Below are 26,156 nucleotides of genomic sequence, written 5' to 3' on the forward strand. Positions count from 1 at the left end.
AGTATTTGCTTTCTATTTGGGCGGGGGGAATATATGATACCGGAAAAGATGGTATCCGAAGAGCTTTGACCAACAAAGAGCCCTTGATAATTTTGATTAATACCATGGTTTTTTTTTATCAATTTGATTAATACCACGGTTACCACCTGATGAATCATCTCTTTAAATGACTGTTGCTATTTGTTTTGAATGTTGCATGTTTTCTAAAGAGTTATAAGGTTCAAGTCTCAATGAACTTATTTTCAATTCATTTTATTCATGATATACAATATCAAAGTCGTAATTTGGTTTGTTTTATTAACAACAGAGTTTTAGTTTATTCATGGTCAGTTTTAGCTAATAATTAATTTTTTTATCAATAACAGAGTTTCGGTTTATAATTTATTGATAACATTCAATATCTGAAATATGCATGAAGATGATGATCATGCATCAAGAACCCAAATGTTGGGTTGTCTCCATGTTTCACCTTCAACACAATTTTCTGACTATCCTCCATGTTTGCAAACAAATAAAGCAGTTCTTGCAATAATTTGATGCACCTTCTCTGTTGGAAGTTGAAACCAAAAGAGAAAAAAGCCCACTCAATAATGATGAAATTCATGACAGAAAAATTCTCTAGGAAAAAATATACATCTTACTAAAAGTTCCAAGTTAGACCCATGGAATCTCACATATATTTGACAAATATAAAGATCATGGAAGAGAATTTTGTAACAATATGTTTCAGCCAATTTGCTTGAAAGTGTTCTGCTGATAAGTGTTCATCACATTACGAAATGGTTTTTCAGCTTTTATGGTCTTTCTAGTGATTTATGAAAAATATTTCAACCAAACAATTTTTGGTCTTTTAAGATCTATTTGCAAAAGCTCATCTCATCATGTCTTTTAACTGTCATATCTTGCAACAGATTCTGAAAAATATTTGCCAAACGGGCACTATGTCTTTTGGCTTTAGATCTTCTGGAGGATCTTCCAAAAAAAGGCTTGCCAAACAGTACCTAAATTAAGACTTGAAACATAATAAAGTAAAATCCAAAACAAAATTAAACAAGAACTTGCATTCTTTTATTTGCATTCCCAAGCATTTGTACTAGTGCAAATAAAATTGCATGGCAACCAAATACAGTGTTATGAAACTTGCATAGATCACTTTCACCATTAATAAACAATCACAAAAGCATATTGCTTAATCTTTTTTTTTTCTATATGAAAATTACTTAAACAAATAACAAAGAGATTTTATTCCATCTCCCACCCTTACCACATAAGGGGTCCGCTTCTAGTTATCCTAAGTTTTTAACACAAAAACTTGCATAAACTAACTAGAACTAAACATTAAGGCTATGTTTGGTTTGAAGGAAAAGGTAGGGAAAGGAAGGGAAAGACAAGAGAACCTCTACAAGGTTTGTAAAGGTTTCCTTACCTTTCCCTTCCGTTCCCTGCATTTTCCTTCAAACCAAACATAGCCTAAATTCCCTAATAATTTTAATGAGGGGTAAAGTAACCCCCCAATTACGCACTACCACGTGGTGACCCAAAACCGTCTCAAGACACCTCAGAGCCATACGTGGTAGGGCCTCAGAGAAACATTTCAAGCCAGACCGACTCATGCCATTCAAACACTATAGGCCCCGTTTTGAGGTAGGTTGGTAGATCCAACCTAAGCGGCCTACAGTAGCCTCGAGCTACCAATTCAACTTGGATGATCGACAATCTGATGAGCTATCCGACCTTGGAAAGACCGACCTACGTGTCATGGCTTCCCTAATCTGTTCGAGTCACTTGATGTTCCCTAAGTTCGTAGAGGCATGTCGCCCACCTGGCAATGGTTACCTCCAGATACTCTGGTCAACGGGGTGACCATTCTAAAGTAGCCCCCAAGTATAGGTGGTTGAGGCCCGTTACTCCCAAATACATCAAGTGCATTGTGATTGGATTTTGGGATCTATATAAGGGTGATCATTTTTCCCTCCAACGGTATACTAACACTAGCTCTCATACTCTCACTCGCACTCTCTACTTTGATCTCTACTATAAGCTCTCTCTCTCTCTCTCTCTCTCTTCCTTTCTCGCTCTTACAACTTGGTACTAACTTGACCATCGGAGCTCCCTTGCCCAAGTCATCTCCCTGGGCTCTCTAACTATATTTGCTTTACAGATCCGACCTACAAACCTCTTCAATTACATCCAAGCTATTAGTCTAGTAAAGATCAGTGCAGATCGTGCTACATCAATTGGCACCATTTGTGGGAAACGTGCAAATGGTCATCCCTACACACTTTCTATCATTGTTCAACATGTTGTTGCCTAATGGGAAAGAGGATCAACAAAACATCACTGGATCCTCTTCTAAGGGACAACAGCAGAACATTGACTCCTCTGTGGTCCCATTCGAAGTGGACACCTAGTAGTTTCAAGAGCTGATGCGCTACATCCAAGATATGGACCTCCACATGTAGACTTGGGAGCAACACATGGCTACACTGGGACTCCCCTAGCCTGAAGTACCCATGTAGGTGCCACCTCAAGATCAGGACCACCAACTCCCCTAAAATCATTGCAAGAAACATGTCGTCTCAGAGAACCAATAGGCCCCACATCATCGGAGTCAAGAAGACCTCGCTTAGACCCAGAAGTCAAAGTGATAGGACCCTAACTATGTCCCGAAGGGGGTGGATAGTCAAGTGACTACCTTACAAGGGACCAATACCCCTCGCTTTGCGGTGGGTTCCATCAAGACAGGCACAAGAAACACTCACATTGTGGACCACATGACTAGCCGATGTGACAGGACCCTACCTATGTCCTAAAGGGGATGGATAGTTAAGTGACTACCTCACAAGGGACCAATACCCCTCACTTTGTGGCGGGTTCCCATCAAGATAGGCGCAAGAAACACACATCATGGATTGCATGACTAGCCGATGTGACACCTCTGACATCCTTGAGCTCACTCTTACCTTGCACTTATCTGTTGAGATCTTCATCAAGCCACGCTTGAAGGACTTCAAGATGCTTAACCTAGAAACCAATGATGGAATGGCCGATCCACTAGATCATGTGGAGAGCTTCCAAGCCCCTATGCTACTCCCTAGGGCCTCGGAAGCAAGCATGTGCCTGGCTTTCCTGACCACTTTCTGCCATATAGCATGGATGTGGTATTCGGGATTGGCATCAAGACTCCATCATGAGCTGGAAGTAGTTTTCCAAGATTTTCAACATGCACTTCACTACTAACCAATGACATACCAAGACCACAACAAGCCTGATGACTATTTACCAACACTTCAGTGAGAGCCTTCGAGAGTATGTTTAAAGGTTCAACTTGGAATATTTGCAAGTTTGAGGGCTTGACCCAATTGTCCAGGTAATTGTCACCATCCATGGTGTTAAAGATTGCTACCTCAGATTCTCCTTGTCCAAAAACTCCCAAACAACATGAAGGACTTCCTCACCTTGCACCCATGCTGAGAACTAGACCTGTTCATGGGCCGGGTAACCCGATGGCCCGGCCCGGCCCGGCCCACACCCCAGTCAGGCTTGGTCATGTAATTACACCCACGGGCCTAACCTTGGGCCTAACACAGTAAGCCCGACTATGTTACGGGCCGGTCTCGGGATTTATCAAAAAAGCCCGGCCCGGCCCGACTCAGCATCATATATTTTATAAAATACATAATATGTATTTTAATATTATATAAAATATACAAATAATACAATATTTATTGAATATATATATATATATATATATATTTATAATTTAATATATACATTTTTTTTCTTTATAATTTCTCTCTCTCTATTCAACCACTTCAGCAGTAGTAACAACATGGGATAACTTTCAAGCTCGGGCCCAGGCCCGAGCTTCGGCCTTTTATGAGGGTCGGGCTCGGGCCCAAGTTGTAGACCCGATGGTCGGGCCGGGCTCGAGCTCGGGCCTTAGATAAATCTGTTAATACATAGTGAAAGCCCGGCCCGACCCATGAACAAGTCTACTAAGAACTACATGAACGAAGAGGAGTCGATCGAGGAGCCGATCGAGGAGCAGAGTGACCAAGGAGAAAGGAAGAGGAAAAACTAGGACGAGGATCGTGATGAAGGCAGCAGTATGTGGGGTCGATGAGAAAGAAGGTCATCATCTAGATGCTCCAAATTGCCACCCAAGTGTTCCCGAACTCCCTTGACAAAGTACTATAATTATACACCACTAAATACTAGGAGGGGAGAGATCGTCATGCAAATTAAGAAGATGGACTACCTCAAGTGGCCACTATGCATGAAGGGGAACCTAAATAACAAGAACCAAGACCAATACTACCACTTCCACCAAGCCAAGGGGGACAACACAAAATATTTCCAGGATCTCAAGAATGAGATTAAGGAGTTGATCAGGCATGAGTACCTAAAGCAGTTTATCAAGAAAGACAACCAACCACTCGAGCAGTTGAGGAACCAACGGAATGAGCCCCAGGAAGAATATCTCATAGGTGTAATTATGTTGCAGCCATCGGGGGTAGATGGTTGTCAGGTGTAGCTCATCCATCGAGAAGGCTTCAATCCAAGAATTACAGCATGACGACGAGAAACCCACCAAAAAGGCCAAAGACCAAAGAGGTGATCTCATTCATGGAAGATGACCTACGAGGAGTTCACTTCCCTCACGACCACCTCACGACAAGGCATTGGTCGTGAAGCTTGTCATTGCTAACTATGAGGTAAAACACATCTTAGTTGATAGTGGTAGTTCGGTTGATATCCTTTTCCTAGAAGTCTTTGAAAAGATGAAGTTAGACTAAAAAGACTTAATCCCAACTAATGTGTCTTTGGTCAGTTTTAGTGGGGATGTAGTTCGCCCCATAGGGAAAATAAACCTACCAGTTTCAAAGGGACTGCAACGAACAGGCAGAGGCTTAATCATGATTTTTTAGTTGTGGATACTCTATATCCCTACAATGCCATTCTTGGCCGCCCAATCTTGCACACCCTTCAAGCAATGGTATCAACGTACCACTTGGCCATGAAATTCCCAACTGAGCAAGGAGTTGAGGTAGTTCAAGGGGACTAGCTAGAATCCTGTAAGTGTTATGTGGTGACCTTGAAAAGCAAAGCAAAGAAACAGTTGGTAGTCAACCTAGACCTTGACCTGCTTGAAGAGTCCAACGATGAGTTAGGATAGCCCATTAAAGAAGCCATCTCGGTTCCTTTATTTGAGAACGAGCCTGAGAAGAAAGTCCAAATCAGGTCACTCCTCGAGGAACCTTTGTGCACCAAACTTCTAAGGTTTTTAAATTTAAATTCCAATGTTTTTGCTTGGTTGGCCACCGATATGCCCAGCATAGACCCCTTTGTGATAACCCATAAACTAAATGTAAATCCTTTGGTCAAACTTGTAAAGTAAGGGAAAGGGAAATTGTAGTGAGTTTTCAAAACGTCCAAAGAACACCATGTCAGTGAGTTTTTATTTTCCAAAACCCACCTTCTGTTAAAGCACTATTAATATTCACTAATAGAAGTTGTCCACATCAACATAAATACAATTCTCATGATCAAATTGCCCTTGACTAGTGAATTAGAGAAAAGAATCATTTAGGGTTAGACTTATTCTCCAAAATTCTCTCTCTCTCTCATTTTGTTGATCTTCTCTTTGCCTTTGTCGCTTAGAACTTCTAGCTCTGCACCGTCCCTCTCTCTTTCTCTTCGTTCGGGTCTCCAGATGTTGCACTGACCATCTCACTTAGATCTTTCGGCTTCTCTCTCTCTCTCTCTCTCTGCTCATGTCTTCAGATGCTACACCAACCATCTTGCTCAGATCTTCTGGTCCTTCACAGTCTCTCTCTCTACAATAGGTAGCCACCACACCACCCTCTCTCGTTTAGATCTACAATAGGTGGGCACCACACCACCCTCTCTTGCTCAGATCTCTAGTACATGAGCACCACACCACCACCACCCTCTCATTCTATATCACTTAGATTTACTATTTGAAGGCTGTCGTCCGACCATCACTATCCCTCTCTCACTTGCTCATATTTATGTTTTGAAGATGTGTAGGAACAAAAACAATGATAAGAAATTTCAGAGATTTCTAGTGTTTTGAAATATTTGCAATGTATTGTAAATTTTTGCAACTTGAACATACAATGTAAATCTCCATCAAGGGCTTTATAAATTTATGCAAAATTATTTTTGTAAATTTTTATTGATTGTCCAAAATATTTTTTGAATTCGGGTCTCCAGATGTTGCACTGACCATCTCACTTAGATCTTTTGGCCGCTCACTCTCTCTCTCTCTCTCTCTCTGCTCATGTCTCCAGATGCTGCACCAACCATCTTGCTCAGATCATCTGGTCCTTCACAGTCTCTCTCTCTACAATAGGTGGCCACCACACCACCCTCTCTCGTTTAGATCTACAATAGGTGGGCACGACACCACCCTCTCTTGCTCAGATCTATACTACATGGGCACCACACCACCACCACCCTCTCATTCTATATCACTTAGATTTACTATTTGAAGGTTGTCGTCCGACCATCACTATCCCTCTCTCACTTGCTCATATTTCTGTTTTGAAGATGTGTAGGAAAAAAAACAATGATAAGAAATTTCCGAGATTTCTAGTGTTTTGAAATATTTGCAATGTATTGTAAATTTTTGCAACTTGAATATACAATGTAAATCTCCATCAAGAGCTTTATAAATTTATGCAAAATTATTTTTGTAAATTTTTATTGATTGTCCAAAATATTTTTTGAAAATTTATTACAATATTCCTTGGATGCAATGTCTAATATTTGTTTGATTTTTCTGAACATTTTTATCATTTTATTAGTTTGTCTATAATTCTTTATTTTTTCTAAAATTTATATATTATTTTAAAAAAATGATCATTTCTTTTTTATTTGATATATATATATATATATATATAAATTTTTATCACTTTATGTATTTTTTGTAATTATTTTTTTGAAAAAAAATTTATCATTTTCTTGTTTTCTACAATTTATTACTTTTTTCTATATAATTTCTATCATTTTATGTACATTTTCAATTTATGTTTTTATCCAATGTTTATATTTTTCAAGTTTTTTGTCTTTTCAATTTTCAATTTTCTTATTTGTTTTTGCATTTTTAGTGTTTTGTTATAATTTCCAATGCTTTTAATAATTTCTGTTTTTTACATTTTTCTATTTTCTAGAATCTATAAATTTTTCTATATTTTTTGTTATTTATTTTTTATTTCTATGTTTTTTTTATAATTTTTGGTGTTTTCCTACATTTTTTATTTTCTGATTTTGTTTTTTCAATTTCTATAGTTTCTATAATTTAAAAATAATTTTTATTTTATTTGCAATTTCTATAATGTTTTATATTTTTGTAATTTTTGTGTTTTTATGTATTTTATATTTGAAAATATTTTTGAACCTTTTTTTTTCATGTCTTTTTAGTTAAAACATTAATATATATATATGTATGTATTTTATATTTTTCTATGAAGGGTAAAATGGTAATATATTAACACTCATGAGTATATTTAACGTCAAGTTAGTGACTTGTGAGTTTTAGACATTTTGAAAAGTTATGATGAGTTTAAGAGAAATGTTGAAAACTCATGGCGAGTTTTAGGGGAAACGGAACTCCACCACAGATTAGTGGAGGACCATTGACAAGGAGGTTGGGAAGCTCCTTGACATCAACTTCATTAGAGAAGTAGAGTACTCGGACTGAATTGCCAATTTGGTGCTTGTAAAAAAGGCAAATGGGAAGTGGCGCATGTACATTGATTACATAGACTTAAATAGAGCCTATCCAAAGGACAACTTCCTACTCCTTAAGATAGATCGGTTCATAGATGCCACCTTGGGGTTTGAATTGTTAAGATTCATGGATGCCTACTCGGGTTACAACCAAATCCATATGAACCTCACAGACCAAGAAAATACCACATCTGTAACCGAGATTGGCTTGTACTATTATAAGGTTATGCCCTTTGGCCTCAAGAATGCTAGGGTGACCTATCATAGGCTTGTAAATAAAATATTTTCTAAATTAATTGGAAATAAAATTGAGGTTTATATTGATAGCATGGTTGCAAAAAGTCATTTTTCTAACTATTTCCGACCTTATCGAGGTCTTTAATATTTTAAGGAAATTTAAGTTAAAGCTCAACCTTAATAAGTGTGTGTTCGGTGTCATGTCGGGCAAGTTTCTTGGTCACATGGTGACCTGACATGGCATTGAAGCCAATCCCGAAAAGATCCAGGTGGTCTTGCACATGCCATCATCAAGGTTTGTTAAGGAAGTCCAAATATTATTGGCCAAGTTGCTGCCCTTAAGCACTTTATGTCTAAGTCAGTAGGGTGGTGCCTCCCCTTTTTCCAAGTAATTAAAAAGTGCAAGGAGTTCCAATGACTAAAGAATGCTACTTCGCATTCGACAAACTCAAGAATTACCTGAGCTCGCCACCATTGTTAACAAGGCCTGAGCTTGGAGACAAACTCCTCTTGTACTTGTCAATCAACAACAAGGTCATTAGCTTAGTATTGGTCCAGATAGTCAACAAAGTGCAATGACCCGTTTACTACGTAACTAGAGTCCTACATGTAGCCAAGACTAGATACTCCAATGTGGAAAAGCTCGCATTCAAACTTATCATCTTAGCCCGTAAATTGAGGTTGTACTTTTAGGCTCTCATGATTGCCATACTCACCGACCAGCCCCTGTGACAAATACTATAAAAGCATGAGGTGTTGGGAAGAGTAACCAAGTGGGTCGTCGAACTAAGCGAGTATGGCATTTGATTTGACTTGTGTCCAGCCATTAAGGCTCAAGTTCTAGCAAATTTCATCTCAGAATGCACTTTCAGCACATTGTCCCTACATCAGGTGAGTCGTCATCTAGCTTGGAGGCATCCACCAATGTAGAACCCTCCCCTAGGTTGGGAGTAGAGCCTTGGATCCTCCACATAGATGACTCATCAAACCAAAAAGAGAGCGGAGCTAGACTCATCCTATTGGGACTCGATGAAGGGAAGCTTGAGTATGCACTTAGGTTCGAATTCTAGGCATCCAATAATGAAGTTGAGTATGAGGCCTTGATCGTTGGTCTATCTCTTGCGAAGGATATTGGCATAAAAGACTTGGAGACCTATAGTGACACCTAGCTTGTCGTCAATCAGGTGAATGGACATTATGAAGCTTAGGATATATCCATGGCGAAATATCTAGCAAAGGTACGAGAACTCATTAGATAGTTAGACTTGTTTTTCATTCACCAGATACTGAGGAGTGAAAACATGTAGGCTAACACACTTTTAAGGTTGTTCAGTTCTATGGATAACACCAGTCGAATTGTCCACATTGAAGACCTACTTCTAGGGGTGACCACAAGCTGAGCTTCTCACAAGCTATTCGAGCTCGGCTTGTCTTAGTTTAAATTGAGTTTCGAGCCAAGCTTGAGCCTAATATATAGGCTCGTATGCTTATCGAGCCAAGCTCGAGCCCAGTGAAGCTTGAATCGTGAGACTCGTGAGCCTAGTATAATAAATAAATATTTTTTATTATATACATACATACATATACATATAAATATAAATATATATAATAAATAATTTTTATAATTCTTAATTTTTTATATGTAAAATAAAAAATATTTGTATAATTTTTATTTTTTAGAAAAAAAACTTGGATTATAGTCAAAATCGAGCCGAGCTCGAGCTCGATCCTAACACAATTTCAGCAAACTGAGCTAGAATAGCCAAGTATTTGGTTCAACTCGACTTGAATCCAACCCTACCTGCTTCGCCCTATCATTGAGGAGGCGATAGAGGAAGATGCTCTAATAAAGATTATGCAATCGAGCTGGATTGATCTGATCTCGGACTACCTACAGGATGAGACATTGTCGACCGACCAAAATGAAGCTCAAAAAATCAAGCGGAAATCAATTCATTACACAATCATTGGCAACCAACTCTATAGACGATCCTTCACTTTCCCTTACCTCTGGTGCCTCTGACTTACTAAGGCCAAGCATGCACTCAAGGAGATACATGCGGGATTATGTAGTGAGCACTTAGGGGGCATATCATTTTCTTAGAAGGCCCTCCAACAAGGCTACTATTGGCCCACCATGAGAGAAGATGTCCTCCAATTGGTATAATGTTGTGATCACTGTCAATGCCACGCCAATGTACCTCCATAGCCGACAACCGACCTACAATACCTCACCAGCCCCTATCCATTCACTCAGTAGAGAATTGACATCCTTAAACTGTTTCCACCAACCACCGACTAGTGGAAGTTTCTTGCCGTGGCCGTTGATTACTTCATGAAGTGGGTGGAAACCAATCCACTCACGACTTTCATAACTTGGAACATCCAAAACTTCGTTTGGAAAAGCATCGTCTACCAGTTTGGATTACCCCAGTGCTCATTGACTTTCTACGCCACCTCTTTAGTGAGAGCCAAGACGTTTACCTAGCTCAGGTCGACATTGGGATAGAGAGAGGCAACGAGCCGGTAGTAGAGTTTAAATTATTTGTTCAACAAGTCGGTGGCATATTTGTTCCTTTCCTTTCGAAATAGATCGGCGACATGCTACTCCTTGGCACCCTTTGCTTTGCTGACTTGGATGTCCTTACCATACTTTAACCTCTGCTCCGCTAGCTCGACCTCCTTGTGCTCCAGCTTGGATGTTAGGGCAGCGACGTTCTTCTTGGATTCCAATAGCTTCTCTTGTAGCTCGACTACCCTCACCTTCACCTACTCTAAATAGTTGACAATGGATTGAATGTTCATTGGGCCCCCACAAGTTGACCTTGGAGGCTTTCCACATCCTTCCTCACGGTGTCTCATAGGTGAGAAGAAGCCTTTGCTCTCCCTAGCATGTCTTGGGCTAGGTTGTTGTCCTACTATAAAACTATTCAACATCAAGTTAAGAAAATCGACAATTGAAGAAAATTAGAACATGTGCCTATCATGAGGATAACCCAAATCAGCTTTATGTTGAGCACCAAAGTGAACTCGTTGTCGTAGCTCTTTTTGTCATCAAGAAGAAGGATGCCTTGGTCTAGCTCAAGCGTGACCCTCGGGTCTTGGATCCTATTGGCTATTGCCACTGATCAGTCAAGGCTCAACCACAGAGCTAGTGTTTCAATCATGCTCGCATCTTGGGTTGGCACCTTGGTCAACTTGGTGCCCAAGGCCGAGGAAGTCTATTTGCTGAGCTAGGTCTAGTCGCTTGGCACCTCAGTCTCCTAGTCAATAAGGCTAATGTGAACAACCCGCTGGTCTGGTGATCCTTCGACCTCACCTGCCCCTCAACAGTATAGCAACCTCTAGGAGGACTCAACCCAGTTCGGATCAATGCCTCCTCAGCTAAAAATTCGCTAACCTATGACTTCCTGTTGATCGGAATCCTCACCCTCTCTTGCAGGCGATCACTCAAGGTCACCTCACTAACCAACTTAAGGGTCATCTTCCACTCCAAGGTGAAGGGCCACCCACTATTAGTAGCAAGAAAGAAATACTTCATCTTCTAGGTTGGCACTTTGGAAGGGAAGTCTCCCAACAACTTACAACCAAGGTAGTAAGACAAGTAAAAATTAAACTTCTTGTCAGGGTTCTTCTTCAAGTGGCAAAGGCTAGTAAAGTTCTAGAGGATTAAGGGGAAGCCGAAGTTATGATAGAAAGAAATGGTGCCGACTAGGGTCCTAATTAAGTTCAGGTGAAGCTGAGCTAGGGAAATGTTGTAATACTTAAGGACCACGACTATGTAGGGGTGAAGTGGAAATTTGAGCCCAACCTTCAGTGCCTGACTGAAGACATAAACCTCCTCCTTTTCATGCTCCCAAGGAAACTAGCCAAGAGGAAGGGAATAGCCAAACTTGTTGGGAATCTTGTACTGAGATACAAGCTAGAGAATGTCCTCAGTTGTTAACTCCGCTGAACTGAACTCCAACTTGGTCTTGGGTTGCCTGTGAGAGTTCGAGGCTACTTTATGGGAACCTCACTGTTCTTGTTCTGAGGAGGGTCATCGACATAGACGGCCCACTGCCCCTCTCCCTCAGACTCGCCACCTAACATAATTAAAGAAGGAAAAGAAAATGAAAGGAAAGGCGAAGGCTCACCCAAAGATGCTAAGGAACTGACTGACCTCGCCGACCTCACTGACCATGCTGAGCTCTTTGATCTCACTGACCATGCTGAGCTCTTTGATCTCACTGACCATGCCGAGCTCTTTGATCTCACTAAAGGCAAGTGGAAATGGACCCCCCCACGCTCCATTATTTATAGGTGGAAGACTCGATCCATCAACGATTGTTATTGATTCAACTATGCAGATCCAAAGGGCATGATGGTTCAACTTTTGAGGCATAAAATTTAGTTCAACATGTTTTTGACATCCACAATAGCTAAATTTCACGTCAAGTCCGCATGTGCCCAACATTTGACCTATTAGAGAACCTCGACCATGCAAACCGGGCCGACACTGACTCACAATCTAATGGAACTGCCCTCAAAGTGCTTAAAGAGCTGAACACGAATGACCTACTTCCTTCACTTGAGCCGTTCACCTCAGGCTCAGAAGTGGAGGGCAACTGATGAAGGGTACAGTAAACCCCCAATTGCACACTGCTATGTGGTGACCCAGAACTATCTCAAGACACCTTAGAGTCATACATTGTAGGACCTTGGAGAAATACTTCAAGTCAGACTGGCTTATGCCATTCAAACACTACAAGCCCCGTTTGGAGGCAGGTCAGTAGATCCAACCTAAGCGGCCTATAGTAGCCTCGAGCTACCAGTTCAACTCGGATGACCAATGACTTGACGAACTATCCAACCTAAAAACCAACCTATGTGGCATGGCTCCCCCAATCTGTTCGAGTCACTCGACTTCCACGTCGCCCACTAGCAATGGTTACCTTTGGATATTTTGGTTAACAGGCTGATCGTTCAGGAGTATCCCCTAAGTATTGGTGGTTGAGGCCCATAACTCCCGAATATGTTGGACATGTTATGATAGGATTTTGGGATTTATATAAGGGTGATCCTTCGCTCTCCAATGGTACATTCACACTAGATCTCATACTCTCACTCTCACCCTCTGCTATAAGCTCTCTCTCTCTCTCTCTCTCTCGATCTTACAGCTCAGTACTAACTTGACCATCAGAGCTCCCTCGCTCTGGTCACCTCCCTGGGCTCTCTGACATGTGTTTGCTTTGCAGACCCAACCTACCGACCTTTTTAATTACATCGATCCGAGCTGTTAGTCAAACATGGATCAGCGCAGGTCGTGCTACATCGATCTTGAATTTGAATTCTTCGTGATTGTGACTATGAAAACTTATTCTTTGCTAGAAGCGGTAACAGAGAATCAACAGCACTACGGCTGAGCATTGAGAGAGGGAGAGGCTGAGAGGCAGCGAGCTGGCGAGAGCTTTTCATCCAAAATGAAGCAACGCGTTCTAGCTTTTGTGGCTTAAATAAAATGTCACCTTGTGCTTATATATACAAACTCGTGAGCTTTTGAGATAAATATTTTATTGGTCAAATTCGAGTTTTAAAAAACCAATCAAACTTGGCATGAGATTTAAACTTATTGCCATTAAACTCAAATGCAGTCTAATCAAATTCTAACCCGAATTATTCCATTAAAGCTAAATTCAGTTGCACCCCTATTAGCATTACCAAAAAAATTGCACCCCTATTCATAAAAATATATTTAACAAAAGAATTTCCAAATAATTTTTCTCTCTACTATTATTTGGCCCAAGAATCAATACAATGTTGCCCAGATTTTGGAGCCCATTAAGTGAACCCAACCCACTTAAGCAATTCCTCATAAAAAGAATCATTGGTTCACTGGTCACTGCAGTGTACAAAGAATACGAGTACACATTCTTACCTAAGGATCGTCTACAGTTCTACTCGTAAGCAACTAGGGAAACCACATATCAATTCAATATCACGTGGGTTCTGGCAGTTGTGTCGGTTGCCTTTGTCCTCGTCCTCACGGACTTAGATAATGCGGTGATGGGTACTGATTGGCCCAGTACTGTAATTTTGACGAGGTTAACCGTACCGTCCGAGTGAATAAAACAGAGAGAAAATCTCGGAATTTGAGGGGTTTTCTTGTCGATCTCTGCCCCCTTCTCCTTCTTTCCAGCCCAATTAACTTTTATGATTTTAGATATTGGCTAATTCAGTTTCAATCAAGGCCACATATTGGGTGGAATAATTTCAGCCCATATTTCAGAACTTGGTCTAAAATTTTAGAATATTATTAAATAATATAAATATAAAATACTAAAAAAAATAAGAAAATACTTAAACTGTATTAATGAAAATTTCTAGTAAAATGCCAAAATTTTAAAAAGTTACACCAAGGAGGAAGTTTCTAAAAAGGTTTAAATTTTAAAAATTTAGAATTCCCACCTAAAACCTTGGATGAAAGATAAAATACTCAATAACATAGCCATTAAAAGGAAAAAGAAAAAAAATATTGTGTTTGAGAATCAGAAAAATCTTGGATATTATATTTCAAAAGTCCAAGCAGAATGGGGCAGCCACCACAGGTTTCATGGAACTCAATAATTTGAATGTAGGTCATCATGCTATACAACAACAGCAACCTCTTCTCCCCTATTATAAAGACATGGTACATTTTCAGGCCCACCAGTTAATTACCCACCTACCACATTTTGATCATTTTAAATTTACATATTGAATGGCCATCATCCAATGTTAGTTCTGTCTATCCTGGGTCTTTGGAGTAAAGTGGCAATTTGGGTTGGGTTGGATTGAGAATTTGTTAAATTTTTAATAGGCGTAAAAGCCCTAAAACCCTAATTTAAGGTTGATGTAGTTGAAATTCTTCAAAACAAACAATCTGCTTTGCGGCTTGCCGCGGCCATGTTCATATATACTTGGGTCATTGCTTTGTAAACTGGTAAAATTGCAAGTTCATAAGAATGAAGATGAAATTTAATTTGAGTCTGAGAACAACCACTTTGTACAAGAAAAAGCTGAAGGTTAGGTCTTTTTCCAATCTACCCCTCCCAAGACACTAGATAATGATCCTTAGCCATTCAAATATTAAAAATATAGCTATTAGTCGATGTGATTGCATTTGTAATTCAAGATGTGATTTGGCTAAATCAAGAAAATAGTTTTTTTTTTTTTTAATGCTTTTGGGCTGAACCAACCGGCATTTCCATAATTTATTTTGTTATTGAAGATTAGGCTTTGTTTGGTTGAATGTAAAGTGAAGAACAAAACGAATGATTTTCTCGAAGACAAATCATGTTCCTACTTCTCTCGACTCTTTATTTAATTTAGAAAACAACCCGAGTAGAGGACCAAACTCTGCCTAGAAAATGACTTGCTGAAAGTGGGAGGGAATGTCATTTTCGTTGGTGCTGCTTTTTGGAAATGCTTGTTTTCAACAGTCATTTTACAAGCGATCAAATACCATAAAAATAGCAATAACTTTCAGGAAATTGTTCATTTTTCTTCATTTTATATGCAACCAAACAGAGCCTTAATCTTCCAAAAAAATAAAAAAACTGAAAAACCAATTACTTAATTAATTACAGAAATTCTAGAATATATAAATAAACATCAGCAGAAACTTCACGAAAACCACAAATAGATTTATTTAGAGGTGATGTTCTAATTAGTTACAGAAAGAGCTCTTAAGAAGGATGAACCTTGGATCCCTTGAATGCTGATTTCACTGAAGCAGTGGCGGAAGAGAGTGCAGCTTCCATGTATTTCTTGGACGCAATTGTTGCTGCGCTTTCAATCAACTTTCCCCTCTTCTTTGCAGCCTTTGCCTCTTTTACCAGGCTCTCTAGTTCAGCCTTTGCTGCCTGACCCAGCTCCCCTTCAAAGCTCCTGAAGTCGTCCATGGCCCTCTCCATGACCAAGTTGAGGTAGTCCTCAGCTTCTCTCATGGAGATTTCAGCTTCTTCAACTGCATTCTTCTGTTCAACATCCAGTGCAGCCCATGATCTGTGGGCTTCTACTTCGAAGAATTTCATAAGCTCTTCGATCGTCGAAGGATCGAAGTTCTTGTCCTCCAAAGCCTGGTTTGAGAGGAGAGTGAATTGGGAAAGGAGAGCTTCCATGTTCTAGAGGCTCAAGTGCAGCTCTACCACTCTAATAGTATTCATGAATGTGATGGTGGGGCTCAAATAAAGTGTATGGGTAATGGGTTCTCTGGGTCATTTTCTACAAGATAGAAAAAGGGAGTAATTCGGTGGAAAACTATTACAACTTTTGAGAAGACATCTCTGCCCACAATGAACCCACATATTCATCTTCAAACAATTCAAAGAATTGGTCCTGTTAGTGATCTCTTAACACCTTGTTTGTTTAGGCTGCGTTTGGAAAAGATGCAAATAAGTGTGAATACAAATATATAAAATGTAAAACGATTCATATAAATTGCATTTTTTGATTGCAATACAAGTGAAATTGCATTGTAAAGAGACAGAGCCAAGGCTCAATTTGGTTGCCGTACAAATTTCATTTGCATTAGCATAAATGGATGGAAGTGCAAATAGGCTGAGTGTAAATTCTTGTTTACTTTGGCTTCATATTTGACTTTATTTATTTGTGAGAAATAAATAGCAAGTAAGGTGATGTTGTCCCCACGTGAAGTGGGGAGTTAAATGATGCAATGGCCACTTTATATGAGAAAGAACTGATGTAGGTGGTGTAAATTTTGCATCAATTTTTAACTAAGATGCAAAATTTATACTGTCAATGAATGCAAATGATACAAAAAGGACGAATTTGGTATCAGATAAGAGTACAAATCATGATTACAAATAAATGGATGCAAAGCACTAAACTAGGTGTAAAAATTGTACCCATCCAGTTTAGATTGGCAGTGCAAACAAACAGAAGCCTAACTGGCAAATAGGTCTAAAATGCATTAGAACAAAGGGGGAAAAAATCTTAGTTGGGAATACTGCAAAAAGGTGATTGTGAATCGAATTTCTAGGAACAAAAGCCTATAGGGGTTTTTTCATCCCTGCTTTTCTTTTGAGTAATAAAAATTGCAACTAGTGATGCAAAGAATCAATTTTGTCCACCAAAAAGAGAAGAAAATGGGACAGCAGGGAGGTGGACTTTCTTATCGGCTAGCGGTGGGAATCTGAACTGGTGGGCCTAAGGGCCATATGAGCCCATGACCCTAAAGACATTGTCTAGCAACTGGTGGCTCTTTTAAATTACTTAATAATTGTGGATTTTGCAGTTTGTGGCCACCGGCTCGGTTGGTGGCATTACTTCCTTACTTGGAGTCCCAACACTGTGCACGGCAACAGGCTGGAAAGGTATCTCATTGCTAGTGCCAAATACAGGCAGCCCAGTTGCAGGAGCCTTTTAAAGCAGGTTGCCCATTGGCCGGTCCCCCTCCCAAATGAAAGGGTTTAGGGGAATTTTCTAATAAGGCCAGAGAGGAGAGAGAGAGGAAAAAGCTCTATGACCTCTTTTCATTCACTCTAGTTCTACCTACAGAACACCACCACTGTCTCTGGAACATCCTCCATAAATGACAAGGGAGATGTCATTTTCCTCATAGGGGTTTTAAATTCAATGGATCGGGTTTGGTACATGTTGGTTTAACATGAATCTGAGGCCCAAAGCAACCTAAACCCGAACCAACCCGAGCCCAATCCAGTTAAATAAAGAGAAGATATCAAACCCACCCACCCCATCTTATATACATCTATACTCAATCAACCTTAAATCAAGGTTTTTAAAATCGACCCAGAGAATGAACCGGTCAGGGGTCCGGTTTCCAGGTTGAATAGTCCAATCGTTTGAAGGAATGGTCGGCCCATTCTAACAAAAAAATTAAAAAATTAAAAATTAAAAATAAAAAAATGTTCAAAACCGTTCAAATGGTTCACCGCCCGGGTCAGTGGTTTGCTGACCAAAATCAACGGTTTTTAAAAAAAAAATCTAGTTTTGGGGAAAACCGGAACCGATCACCTGACTATTCCGGTTTTTCCGATCCGGTTTTGAAAACCATACCTTAAATTTACAAATATTTCATTGCTACAATATCGTTGGTTTAGCATTCATTTCAACCAAAAGGTCCAAAACTAAACTAAAAACCCAATTAAGGTTGACTCAACCCTAACCCGATAGGAGTGGGTCAGTGCAGTTTTACCAATTAACCCTACCCACTGACATGTCTATCTCAATTGTTCCGCCTTTGTTCCACAAGTGGAAGGATGCTGCTCCATGGGTTCTTTTGGAAGCATATCCTCAATTACTCAGCCTTGTGGATGAAAGATGCTGCTGGAAACCAACGCAAGAGATGGATGAAGCGCTACGCTATTGATGAAATGCTTTGTCCAATCGAACTAACTGGTTGGTTGCTCGTCAACCCTCGGGAAGACGAAATGTCTCAATAGAACTAGTGAGGTTCTTCATCAAGTTTTACCCAAGTTTGGTTGGGCAACGTAAGTAAGGCTGTGTTTGGTTGTTTGAAAGAAGGGAAGGAAAAACTTTTCTATTCAGTTTTGTTTTGCATTGAAAATTTTACAGTATTTCGTTTGTTTGCTATGGGTGCAAGGTAAATATAATTTTGCTGTTACGTTGTTTGTTTGTTGGATATTATTACCTTGACAATGGACGTTTGTTTGTTTGTTTATTTGACCGTTGGTCTCCTTTCATTGTGTGGAGGGAATCCTATTTTTTTACCTTGACAATGGACGTGTAAAGTTGGCAGTCTTTTTGGTCTTTTGGAAGTAAACCTTCTCTAAAAGAGTGCAAACATAGTAGGAAAAAGTATTTTATGCGAGGTGAATTTGCACTCTTACCAAACAGCTGCAAAAATGAATCAGACTGCAAATTTGTCTCAGTTTGACATTTGCATTCTTAGCAAATGCAGCATTAAAAGTTTAAAACGCCATAGTACCAAATACCATAGATTCGGCCAAACCCAATCAGAAAAATTATTGTTGGGTTGAAAATTGAGCTAGGGTCAGTACCTGAAAATGCCAACATGATTTGATATTTAGTTGGGTTGGTGTTGTCGAAGGCAAGGCAAACCCCATGAGTTATGAACATATTTATTTGGACATTTGGAGAAAAGGACTAATTGAACTTGATAGATGTTTTACAGGCTTATGCACTTTATGGCTGGCTGTGGCCGCGTGGGATGTTATAATTTGTTCCACATCCCATAAAACAGATATCAAGTTTCAGTTAATCCTCTCTTAACGTAGAGGTGTAAAACGGGCCGTCTTGGGCCGGTACGACACAGCCCGCGCATTGTACAGGTTAGAGTTGGCCTGTAGGTCATAACAAGCTGTGTTTCTTTTTTCTTGAGGTATTTTGGGGGATCAGCCCGGTATGGCCCATGGCCCGAGTCCGCATAGTTCCCTGTCGGGCTGGATTGGGTTGATCCATGGGCCGAGCTTTGGGATAAGCTAGGCCGTGGGTTATACCAAAGTTATTTATTTAAAAAAATTGTAAAAAACTTAAAATTTTAATTTTATATGAATTTTGATGTATATAATTGCTTATGTATATATAATAATTAAATAAAATAAAAAAAATGTTTATTTTATTAATATATTATATACTATATATTATTATATAATTATAATTTATATTATATATATGGGCCATATCGGGCTGGGTTGTGCTAGCCCATGGGCCATAGGCGGCACGATATGACAGTGTGGGTCGTGCTGGCCTGGCCAGCTGACCTAAAACCCAAAGCCCGGCACGCCCATCGACCCATACAATCGTGTCGGGCCGCTGCATAGCTCGTGAACCTTCAGGCCAGACCGGCTCAAAATCGTGCTACGCCACGGGTAGGATGACTCAATTTACACCTCTAGCTTAATGAAATATGCTTGCCCAGGCACACTTTGTAAGTGGGATAAAGAACTAAGAATTTAGGATAACGTTCAATTCAAACTTCAAAGATTGCCATAAGCAAACAAAGCTGAATCCGGGTTTTCTCCTCACAAAGTGTGCTTCACATCAACCTTACAATGCTTTCAGTTGTGCATTGAGAAAATCTCATGAATTTGATGTTGTCATTCTTGGGAAGATGCTTCCTATGCGTTGTATTGTGAGGTTGGTGTGAGGAGTGCTCTGTGAGCTGGGAATAAATCTTTGCCAGATGTGTTTTGTTTGAAGGAAAAAATAGGGAAAAGGGAGAGGTGGGAAACCCTTTACAAACCTTGTATAGGTTTCAATCCTTTCCCTACCTTTTCCTTCAAACGAAACTTATTAGGTTTCTTGATTGAGTCACATCTGGCCAATGGGAAGTTGTGATGAGTTTGGCAACTAATTAGGGTATGTTTGGTACTGATGGAGGAAGATTTGACCCAACCCCTTGAGACAATGACACGTGGACCTAACTCAACACGAGCAACAGCTTAGCACCGCAGCCTGGTTGTGACTAAGTAACGGGCCTGCAGGACAGCTCGCTACGTCATAGCTCGCTATAGGGGGAGCCCGCTACCGTGCGAGCTCAAGCTCCCTCGAGCTACCGAAAGGGAATACTCCAAGACTATCCCAACCCGTGAGATAGGGTAACCAGCTCACTCCAACACTTAAGCAAAAAAAAAAAAAAAACTTGAGAAGGGTCACCTCGAAGTACCCCTGGGAACTCGCTACAAAGTACCTCGTGACAAGATAGCTCGTTGCGTGACTGGGTAGCTCGCTACAAGGTAGCTCGCAACTAAGCAACGCGATACTCTCAAGGAAGCTTCTATCTGACAAGACCGTACCCATCAGACTGCGCCACTTCTCTCAACTGACGGCGCAGTCCCTGTCCATTCAGCAGACTGTACCCACGTCTCTCGACAGATGGTGGCGTGCCTGTCCTTCTGGGATGTGTCACCCATCCAATTGGGTAGTATCCTGCAGCGGTCACCTGCGCAGCCCTGGCAGGTAACGGCTGCGACAGAAGCCAGTGGCGATTACGCCCGGTTTGACAAGAACGCCTATATAAGAGCTCCCTAGTTAAAGGGAAGCTCTCTCTCGAACATCAAGGACCTATCTGAAACTTTCTCTCGAACTAATCTTGAGAACTCAGTGATCTAGCATGACCTACACTCTTAGACTCTTTACACTCTTTGCTTTCTCCCCAGCGTTTTAACTTAAGCTTCGGAGTATTCCCGCCAGGCAAATCCCCCGGGAGTCCTTCATCTTCTTCTTCTCAGGTGTCGTCCGTTGCCAGGTAAGAGCCAGTCAGTAGCCAGTTAGGAGTGCCCAGATCGTGCCTAAGGGCCAAAATGTCGAGCTAACACGACCTCGGCGCAGTGAAACCCAGTCACCTCCATGGCATGGGCAAACTCTAAGGGCAGACTATAAGTCACCCCCTCAGCCTAAGGGCTAAAACACCGAGCTAACTAAGACCTCAACATCAAGAAAGACTTAGCCACTTCAGTGAAAGTATGAAGTATCAGAGGCGTAAGCAGCTCGGGTCTGAGGCCTACGAAGCATACCTCGTCTCAGTACATCGATTGGACCAAGTAAGGAACAACCTACAAACATATAGTTCGAGCATACATGGTAATCGCTTTGCAGTATACCATAGAGATGCCTTAAACGCTAAGGGATAGCTCGGGATAACGATTACCGAAAAATCCTACTTCGGGCATGCAGTTCTAATAGATCGAGTGATGAGATCGCTTTGGCAAAAAATAAAAGAGCACACCATACTTAGAAGAAAAAGAGAAATTTCATTGCCACTCCAAAAAAAAAAAAAAAAAAAAAAACCGAGCCAAACAGCTCGAGAAAGTTCAACAAGGGATAAAAAAGGGCACAACCGCCCAAGAAGATCTTTGAAGACCGGATTCTGGCACTCGGGAACCACCAATGATCAGTCAGAAGAACAGAAAAATAGAGTCGCCAGCCTCGGGGGTCCACCTCCTCCACCTCGTCCTCGTCCTCCGTGGAGTCAGGCTCTTCCTCCTCCGCCTGGTCCGCCGTCTTGAGAGCCAGGCCCTTCATGGTGATGCCGTCGAGGTTGAGCCCAGAGAACATGTTTCGGACCAACTAGCGGCAGAGCTTGAACCCAGAGCGGTATGAGCTCGAGCCATACTCCACTTGGAGGTCGTGATACTCCTGGGAGTCCTTGAAGTCCCAGACTGCCTTCTCCTGCTCGGCCTCCACCATGGTGTCGAAGTTTCGAGTTCAGTCCAGAAGTGTAGACTCCAAGTCCCGAACTTGTTGGCGAAGGAGCTCCCTCTCCGCTACCACCCTCGATGACTCCTCCCTGTAGCGTGCGCTCTCATCGGAAAGCTTGGCGATCTGCACCTCCTAGTCACGGACGAGCAGCTCCTAGGCCTCACTCCCCTTGCGAGTGTCAAGGAGCTCGCCTTGGAGCTTCTGGACAATGGCCCTTTGATTGCGAGCATCGTCGGAGTGGATGTTGATCTGGAGGGCCATGGTGTGGATGGCAGTGTTCACCTGCCAACAAGAGACTAAGATCAGAGAACAACAAAAGAAGGGAAAAAACAAGAAGAAAAAGAAAAGACTACTTACCACTATACAGTGGGAGGCGGCAAACGCGGTGAGCGCCTTGGGCTCCATCTCCCCCCACCTAGCGACCTCCTCATGGCAAATTGCCCTTCGGCTCTTCCGCCCAGCCACGATGTAGTCGTTAACACCCTCCCAGTTCCCGATAGGGAACTGTGGGTAGGGAAATGGGCGGGAGGGACCAGGAGGAATCACTCCTTGCCTCAGGAGCTCGCCCTCCTCGAGGCCACCTTCTCCGGTGCCTCCTTTGGATGGGACCGGTGGAACGTCAGGCAGTGGAGAAACAAAGTCTGGCTCAGCAGACTCAAACTCAGTGCCCCTGGAAGTGGGAGTTCGGTCGGGACGCGACCTCTTCACCTTACGCTTCTGGTTGCTAGAGAGAAGGTGGTGCGCGTCAACACTAGACATGATGGCTGCCAAGGAACCACAAGGTATTAGTCCAGTAAAAAAGAAATATATGTATACACATGATATATTTACAGGGCACTACGCGACCTAAAAGGTAACCTACCCGGGCTTAGGCCAGCCTACGTGAGCTTCTCCTCGGTCAAGTAATCTGAATAGAGAAGGCCTACAGCTGCCTAGGACAATAACATTTTCCGAGTTTCAGAGTCCAACTCAGCCCCGGGGTCCTGGATGGTGCCCCTCCAAGAAGTTGGGAAGGGCCACCCCTCGGGGTTGGGATGGAGCTAGTCAATGGTGATGTTAAAATGATTCAACACCTCCACTATTAGGGGGTGTAGAGGAAGACGTAGGCCAGCCTCGAGCTGTTCTTGGAAAATCACTATATCATTGGGACCATGCTCCTAAGGAAAGTTACTAGAGGGGAGACCGTATATAAGGTCCCCGGGAAGGTGAAAATGGCGGACTAGAGATCTGAGCCTCCCCATCGTCATAGAGGAGGGACCGGAGGTGTCGGGCTCTCTGCCCCGAGAGGTAGAAGCCACATCGCCAGAGGCCTCCAGAGCCTGCTCCCAAGCTCCCCCCGAGCTCAAGAGGGCGTCGTCGTCCTAGTCACCGTCTCAGGGATAAACGTGGTACGGATACCCAGACATGATTGACATAATGAATGACTCACCAGAAAGATGAAATGGTGTGAACAGGAGAGTTCGGGCAGACTAGATGGATGTGCGGCCTCAGAATCCGAAAACAGCAAGTTGGCGTGGAAGAAAATGAGGCTTGGAGGCCCTCCTATTTATAGCCACTGTGCCCCTAGACCAACAGCCCAGATTGAGACATATCTGACGGTTCACAGTCAAGCTGACTGCACGTCTTCTGAAACCGAAATGTGACTGGCTGCACGTCTCCCATGATTGAGGTAATGACGGTTGCACGACACCTAGAGTTAAGAGCCGCTTTGGCGCGTTTCTCGCCATTCAAAACAGTAGAAATCTCCTGACTTCTGCGCACGCATTTAATGCGAGAATTCAATCAAGTTTGAACTTCAGTCAAATCCACCTGTCCCACTTCATGAACTCCTCACGCTAAGGTAGCACTCTTAGCCCGAGGAGTGGGGGGCAATTGATGGAGGAAGATTTGACCCAACCCCTTGATACAATGACACGTGGACCTGACTCAGCACGAGCAACAGCTCAACACCGCAGCTTGGTTGCGACTAAGTAACGGGCCTGCAAGACAGCTCGCTACGTCATAGCTCTCTATAGGGGGAGCTCGCTACCGCGCGAGCTCGAGCTCCCCGAGCTACCGAAAGGGAATACTCCAAGACTATCCCAACCTGCGAGATAGGGTAACCAAATCGCTCCAACACTTAGGCAGAAAAAACAACATTGAGAAGGGTCACCTCGAAGTACCCCTGGGAACTCGGTACGAAGTAGCTCGTAACAAGATAACTCGCTGCGTGACTGGGTAGCTCGCAACTAAGCAACTCGACTTTCTCAAGGAAGCTTCTATCTGACAAGACCATACCCATCAGACTGCGCCACTTCTCTCAACTGATGGCGTAGTCCCTATCCATTCGGAAGACTGTACCCACGTCTCTCGACAAATGGTGGCGTGCCTGTCCTTCCGGGACGTGTCACCCATCCAATTGGGTAGTACCCTGCAGCGGTCACCTGCGAAGCCCTGGCATGTAACGGCTGCGACAGAAGCCCAGTGGTGGATACGCCCGATTTGACAAGAACGCCTATATAAGAGCTCCCTAGTTAAAGGGAAGCTCTCTCTTGAACATCAGGGACCTATCTGAAACTTACTCTCGAGCTAATCTTGAGAACTCAGTGATCTAGCACGACCTACACTCTTAGCCTCTTTACACTCTTTGCTTTCTCCCCAGCGTTCTAACTTAAGCTTCGGAGTATTCCCGCCGGGCAAATCTCCCGGGAGTCCTTCATCTTCTTCTTCTCAGGTGTCGTCCGTTGCCAGGTAAGAGCCAGTCAACAGCTAGTTAGGAGTGCCCGGATCGTGCCGCATCAGGTACCATTGTTGTTTCTAGCTTAAGCCCTGCCACATCAGCACCACCTAGGCGTTTTGAATTGCAATGGAAATTTTAATTTGGGTGGGAAACTATGGAATTAGAAGACAATGAAAATAAAATGGACATTTGAAATGTTGATTTCCACACATGGGAGACCTGCACATAATGTATATGTTTGGTTCTGTTGGAGTTTCTTAGGGGGGCGCTTATCAGAAAAATGTTTACGTGATAAACGCCACTTTAAACGATTTCTATTTTTGTTGTTTGGTAATTTGGTTGAGTTAGTTTGTGGGCGTTTCAAGAAATAGCGCTTAAAGGAACTTGCCAACTCAGCAATGAGAAACGTTTCCTATCTTGTGCTGTTTGGAAGGGCATTTTAAGAAGTGACTACATGGGTGATTCGGTGTAGCACCTTTCAAGAAGTGGCCATATGGGAATCATGAAAACACCCGTATTGAAGCAAATGACATCAACCGAAAGATCGACCTTCAGAGGAAGGGGTAGGTATGACATACCGTCCAGGTCAGAAAATAAACAGCAATGAAGCACCTTTCGGGTGTACGCAACAGCAACTCCTTGCCGGATTAGGAATTGACTCCTCGTCGTACGAAACACCTTGCATGGGATTTCAAGTTTGCCAAACAAAAGGAAAAATTGCAAAGTGGTCAGTATGAAACATACGGCCGGTGTGTCGAGGTGGTGGGTTTGACGCTGTCGACGACAAACTTACCGGTGTCACACCCTCTAGTTTGCGTGAAAAGCAATCTCCTTGCGCAAGTCTCTCTTGTGACTCTGGATCTCTTGTGGCTATCCTTGCGAAAGTCCCTCAAACACAACGGTAAGGGTTCAGGGTAGGGTATTTTTTTTGTCAAATTTCAATGATCTGCGAAGCATCAAATCTCTCTCCCTCAATCGCCACATCGTCCACATTAGCACCACGTCAGATGTGCGCTTCGTGAAACGTGAATTCCCCCAATAACTCTGATGCTGTGCAATCCAGAAACTCCTACCTAGCTGTTGACTGGTTCCTACCTGGCAACGAACGGCACCTGAGAAGAAGATGGTGAAGAATTCCAGGGGGACTTGCCCGGTGGGAATACTCCGATGCTTAAGTTAGAATACTGGAAAAAATAGTGAAGAGTGTAAAGAAGGCTGAGAGTGTAGGTCGTGCTAGATCACTAAGTGTTCAAGA

General features: G+C 42.1%; 1 protein-coding gene across 1 annotated transcript; it reads right to left on the reverse strand.

The window, feature by feature from the left end:
* Positions 1-15,701: 15,701 nt before the first annotated feature.
* On the reverse strand, positions 15,702-16,136 carry LOC104609698 (uncharacterized). Its single transcript, XM_010276069.1, has one exon. It carries the CDS (start codon positions 16,134-16,136, stop codon positions 15,702-15,704), a length of 435 nt encoding a protein of 144 aa, XP_010274371.1.
* Positions 16,137-26,156: the final 10,020 nt, after the last annotated feature.

Source organism: Nelumbo nucifera, chromosome 1 (genome assembly GCF_055504915.1).
Source record: "Nelumbo nucifera cultivar China Antique chromosome 1, China Antique-T2T, whole genome shotgun sequence".
Classification (NCBI taxonomy): Eukaryota; Viridiplantae; Streptophyta; class Magnoliopsida; order Proteales; family Nelumbonaceae; genus Nelumbo; species Nelumbo nucifera.